The 6,198-nt window shown below is 37.8% G+C and overlaps 1 protein-coding gene across 2 annotated transcripts in view; it reads left to right on the forward strand.

Moving 5' to 3' along the window:
* Positions 1–5,451, forward strand: part of LOC145778667 (uncharacterized) — a 39,638-nt gene extending 34,187 nt beyond the window's left edge. The window contains exons 7-10 of one of the 2 annotated variants that reach the window (XM_082590208.1): positions 118–235; positions 1,002–1,082; positions 2,043–2,141; positions 3,267–5,451. In XM_082590208.1, coding sequence (XP_082446334.1) covers positions 118–235; positions 1,002–1,082; positions 2,043–2,141; positions 3,267–4,118 — 1,150 coding nt within the window. In that variant the 3' untranslated portion in view covers positions 4,119–5,451. The remainder of the gene's footprint in view (positions 1–117; positions 236–1,001; positions 1,083–2,042; positions 2,142–3,266) is intronic. The other variant, XM_082590209.1, reaches the window with a different exon arrangement.
* The last annotated feature ends 747 nt before the right edge of the window (positions 5,452–6,198 follow it).

Here is a 6,198-nt window from a genome sequence, read left to right on the forward strand (position 1 = left end):
GACGTTGAATCAATGTAAAAAAACGACTGATTTGTTGCTTTGATAGGGACAAACTATTGACACCCCATTTCTTTCGAGATTTTTTTGTTAAAACTGACTTTGCTTGTTGCCCTGCAGAAAGCTGACAGATGATGTCGTGATAAGTGACTTGGAGAACAGGGTCAAAGAAAGACAAGACGAAGTGATAATGCTAAGACGAAGCTTAGAAGATAACCAGAAAACATTGCACGACATTGTAAGTTGAAAGATGGCTGCGTTTGTTGTTGCATTTCTGTTCAAACCATAATTTTACCATTGAATATTTATTGAAACAGTGAAAATACTTTCACGTTAACGCGTTTTTTTTCTGCATTAAATTTATCAAATTTTTGTGGTTTTTCTTTGTCAACAATATTTGGCATAGATTTGCGTAGCTGTAATCTGAGGAATGTTCGTCAATCATTTTCTACTACGTCACTGATGTGCTTGTTTGCTTATATAGGATTACTATGTCTCAAGCTGCGGTACTTTGACAAACGACAGCACATTTAATTCTTAATGATGGTTGCTTTAAAAATATTTCTGAGTCGATGTGATGTGAATATTAATATGTTTATGCAAAAATTAAAATCTCCATGAAAAGACGTGGACTAGGTTTCGAGGCTATTACTCTTGCTGATGTAGAAATTCAGTCCAATTGTTGAAAGTTTTCATATTTCATCAATCTTAGCTTTCAACGACTAAAGCTGAAACACAACATGGAGTCGCGACAGTGTAAATTTGATAAATTTCTCCCCACTGAAAGGCTGGCATCTGATCTCTGGGCAAATTTAAGCAAATTGCACAATAGGTTACTTCCCAGACAGCAAATCAACCGATTTTTACATTGATTTGCTGTCTGGGTTGAAATCTAGACAATATAGGCAATATCGGAACATAAAACAAGCGAGGTGATACTAGAATTTAATCAAATTAAGAAAATTGTTGTTAAAAAGCTCATTTTTTACCTTACCAATGCATAGGTGTACGAAGACCGCCAACAAATAAGAGAAACCGATATCAAGGAATTGACACAAAAGTATTCCCGTCAACTCAAATCGCAGGTTGGTTGTGCGAGCAGACTTGCATGCACTGTTTTCAAACTAGTTTATGAGTCCTATGATTATTGATTAAGTCTATTTTACTAATTGTGTTCATCTTAGGACAGTTTACTCTAGCTCGCTCTTGTCATCCTACCATGCCTGTAATACGACTTCAAATTTCAATTCTGGGTTGTTTGTTTGATTATATTAAATCGTGTTTAAAAATATAAATCTCTTGGGAAATAGCCTTAATGTGCGGCCATATGCATTATAGGCTACTCGGTTTGAGAAAATATTACACATTAATTAAATGTATTTTTTATCCTGTCAACCCTAACAATGACAGAAAAACGTAGAATGCTCGAGGGATATCAATTTTTAATGACATCAATGTAATCTTGATGTTTTTTGCTTTGACGTCACTAGATTTTTGATCACACAACTGCCATAACAGAAATATTGCTTCTCCGAACGCTTGCAAATATGTCGGCCTCTGCTTCATGCACTTTGCTTCAGGATGATATTTTTGTTTGGTTTTATCTGCATTGCACTATAAACACCAGTGTGTTACGCTTTTTACGTTGCCAAAATCTCGAATTAAATTTAATCCGCCATGCCGGAAGGATTGGCAATAACAGTGTTCTGACGTTTTTTGTTTTTTTGGTGTGTGCACTATTACGATGTTTCGGCATTCTCTGCAAACTAATGATGTTTGTTTAAAATGCTTTTTGGTGACAATTTCAACCGTGATATAAAACCCGCCTATGCTATGTAATTCTTGCACTCTTTTCAGTTTAAATATTTTTCATTGATTTCTTATCTTCTTTGCAGATGTGGCAAAACATTGTTTTTGTCAACTTGCTTGTGGGTTCAATGTGACTAAGCTTTCGGTTTATATTTGCATGACGATTTCTCTCGAAACTTATCCGAGCCGTGTCTTTATACTAACATTTTCTTTTCTCCTCTTGCCTGTGACTATAGACACGCAACAAAATGTCAACTCAATCGCAGCAAAATATTGAACGAAAATATCGACTTATCCATGAAGAGCAGCAGCAATTGCATGACACTAATAAGGAGGTAAGGTGGTCACGGTTGATGATCATAGCAAGAACCCTGTTTGGTTTCTGTCTTCTCAAACTATCGATTTTCGTCCTTCTCGTGCTTAGAAAACAAGCCATGATTATTCCGTGTTATCAATTTTTTGTTTTTTTTAGTAAGTTGGAATTACAAAATAATAATCCAAAGCTACAAAATATCGAACTCGACTTTAGGGAGGCTACTGGCCATGACTTACCAAAATAATTGTTATGTTCATGTTAAATTCATTAAGCAACCCAATCCGTTGCTGTGTCGTGTGCAATTAGTTTATCAAAAATCGGGGATTCACTCCGGCAAAAACAGTTTTGCATCTGCTTCGGATTAAGATGTTTTGAAAATCAACTGCTGTTTCTTTTGCATGTGACTTCATTACCAATCTGATGTGTGCTTAACAAACAGCTTGGAAATGGTTTCATGTTTCTTTAATCTTAAAATGAACTTTCTGATTTATGACTTAACATATTTTTCTGTTAACAGCAAAAACTTTGGTTATAAAATTATGCTGATGTAGGCTAACACTTTTCAAAAATTTATCGAGTTGTTTCAACAACGAAAAACTTCTCGTTTTTTTTACACCGCACAAAATCGTATTGATGATTTTGTTTCGGAGGTTATATCCAAGCTAACAAATCAGTCCTTTTTTGATATTGATTCAACGTTTGCAGGTATTAAATCTATGTGAAAAAAAGACTGGTTTGCTGGCTGGGACAAAATCACCTTGAAGGTTGGAACATTGTAGCTAATTGCCAGAAGCTACGAACCAGCCTTTTAGCTATTACGTTACTGTTTGTCTGGCTATCAAATTTTTGTCTGACTGGCGTGAGTTCTTCTGGCGTACGGTTAATTAGCTTTTTGTTCACCGTTTTAACCATGCTTGCAACCTAATCTTATAGTGGTGGTCAACAACCTCTGGTGTGACTACGTAGTTCGAACGTCTTGAGATGATGAATTAATGAGAAAAGAAAGATTGTATTTGCAAAATTTGTTTTAGCTACCTTATCGAAACACTGTCACAAAACGAATGTTTTGACTCGAAGGTTGGTCGTTCAATTAAAATGCTAACCGTGTCAATCAAGTAGGTTAAAATGAGTTGTTGTATTCCAGCTGGAAGACCGTATCAAAACAATGACAGACGCCATTGACGCGCAATCGCGTCAAAACGAAGACCTTGCGGAGCTGAAGGCTCGTCTCGAAGAAAGCGAGATCGAAATGCAACAGAAACACGGCGAGATTTCCCTTCTCAAACGTCAAGTCAAGGATAAACAAACCGACTTAACCCAACGTTCCAATGAAGCCGTCGTCTTGAAATCGTACAATCGCGAATTGATTTCTAAACTCACACAAAAAGATGCCGATGCAGCCACGCTCAAGGCACGTTTGAACGAACGAGATCAAGAGATTGCAGATCTGGAGCGACGTCTTGCAGCTGCCCCATGTCGTGGTTCCTTGTCAACGGTGGGAAGTCTAAACTCATCCGCGTACCGAAATAGTTATTCCAGTGAAACGAAAGCGTTGAAAGACGCAAGTGGTAACTCTCGCAGCGCGTCCCTTTGTTCTGACGCTGCACCAGCCGACCACGCGTATTTTTCACCGCCTTCGCCCATGTCGGCGCCGAATGAAACCACAGAGCTTCACGAAAGGTTGTCTTGTTCGATTTCCGAAAAGGAAAATCTTTTGAAACGCTTACATGCAGCAGAATATCGTTGTGCTATGCAAGAGAAACAATTTGAACAAGAAAAACGCCAGTGGGTGGAAGACAAACGCAAAGTGATAAAGTATCAAAAGCAACTCCAAGACAATTATGTGCAAATGTGCAAGCGTTGCCACGCTCTTGAACGAGAGGTGAAAGTGCTGTCATCTCAGCTACAAACAGTTGGCGTAAATGACTCAATTGGGTCTAGCGTTAACAGTAGTTATCTTGCTCATCATGATATGTCATACCCAATGGAAATATAAGCAACAGTTTACGTTTTGTTGTCAATTATTCTATTACATCGAAATCAAATTAAGCTTAGGTCTTGATTAGTGTTTTCTTCATGAAGTTTCTTTCTCTGCAATACTCGATGTTTGTTTGTTGAATTTACTTTCCATTTTTCTTTAAAACCAACTAAAGTAGAACTCACCTATAGAGTGTCATCTGAATGGACCTTCGAATAAGTGTCATAGCCAAATGTCACTATTACCGAAGACGTTAAAGGCCGAGATTCAACTGCAGTTTAAAAGCGTGACTTTGCAGCAGACGCCACTATAATGAAATGTCACTATAGCCGAATTCTACTGTATTGCCGTATCATTTCTTCCAGGGGTCTGCAACTTTATTTGCACTGGACCGATTCAAATATCCGTGGATCAGCCGTCAAAGCATGGCAGATTATCAAAGCAAAAACTAATCAACGGGCGCTATTAAATAGAGATCTAATACAGTAGCCTACTGTCCAAAAATATCATAAAAAATAAATTTTTCTTCTGCGTAGCTTGGCAACACATACCTTGCTGACCGGTATCGAAAAGAAACGGCACGGGTTGCAGACCCCCTGATTTATTCAATATTGTTGTATCGAGAGAAAAGTTGATTACTTCCTGTAGGTGCACTGCAGAAATTGAAAGTAAACATTTTTCTGCACTATTTCAACATAAATTGTCTGATGAATCGCCTCCGCATAAAATTTATGAGCGGTAATTTATTGCTACTTTTCATAAAGGTGTGTGTTTTCTTACATTTCGTATCATATCGTAGTTTATTGTTGTGATGGACTCAGGCTCAGTCATTTTTGTCAAAGTGATGAATGTTGGCAGGTGGGGAATTGCGTAATTTTATTTTTGCTTAGCAAGATACATAATAGCATGCTCTTCAGTGTAGACTCTTGTATTGCTGCAGTGACACCAAAGCCTGCAAGGTACCGCATGGTAGTTCAAAGGTTAGTTAAGTAGAATCCTAGCAAGCAAAATACGTTCTTTGTAAAAAGGGATTTTGTTAGATAGAATCGCAGCGAAATATTTTGATTTGTTCATAAAGCAGAAATATAATTGAACCGTCCTGACGTATTGCCATGAAGTTGAAACGTAGCTTTCAAAACAAGCCAAAAAATAAATTCCTCGCGCTGCCTACTGAAAATAAAATACTTTAATCTAATTTACGAACTGCGCCGAATTAGCCAATTCTATTCGGATATGAATATCTGATCCATATCTTCCAATTTGAAATACTAGAAGATGCACTCCCATAATAAAGAAGATAATAATGTTCAATTACACAGCTTTTGCCAAGCAAAAGTAGCTTACAGTTATGAAGCTTTACAATGAGAATACCTGTCAAGACCAGAGACGGTCACATCGAGGCCAGATTGTTTAAACCAGACGTAAATGTGATGATTTTACGTTTACTAATCCTCGCTGTCAGTGACGTACGCAGGAGGGGGGCACTGGGCCACACTCTCCCACGATTTCCAAAAAATTGGAAGGGTATAAAGTATTAAAGTGTTACTCTGTCAAAAAATGTCAATTTTGCTCACATCACAAAATCCTACATACGCCCCTACTGCACCTCAATAATACAATTTTATCATACTCTGTATGCTCCCATCTGAAATCATACCATAACTTGTTGGTAGTAGTAGCAGGGGTGCACTAAGCTGGTGGGGTATCCTACCCGTTCAGCGTCACTTAATGTTGCACTCTGTGCGACAACAAGAATAAAATTCTGAACCTGTTTGGTCAAAGTTGATCTTGGAAGAAAAGAAAAACAGTATTATAAAAGCTTGGCCAGTTCAGCTTCCCTGAAATTGTACTCCTGCTGTTCAGAATAATTTCTGCGTTATCAATACCGCTCCGCAGATGCCAGAATTTCGGCGCCTTGCTTGATCAGCGCAAAGATTGCGCGCGCCATCGTGTGACTCGTTTTTGATTTTAAAATATTTTTTGACGGCTTACAATCGCCATTTACCTTCATAGACCACCTAAATAAGATTAAGAATTTGTTAGCATTATTTAGCCAAAATAGCTTTTCATCATCATCATAATCCATCGTCGGTTTGCT

Source organism: Aplidium turbinatum, chromosome 10 (genome assembly GCF_918807975.1).
Source record: "Aplidium turbinatum chromosome 10, kaAplTurb1.1, whole genome shotgun sequence".
Taxonomy (NCBI): Eukaryota; Metazoa; Chordata; class Ascidiacea; order Aplousobranchia; family Polyclinidae; genus Aplidium; species Aplidium turbinatum.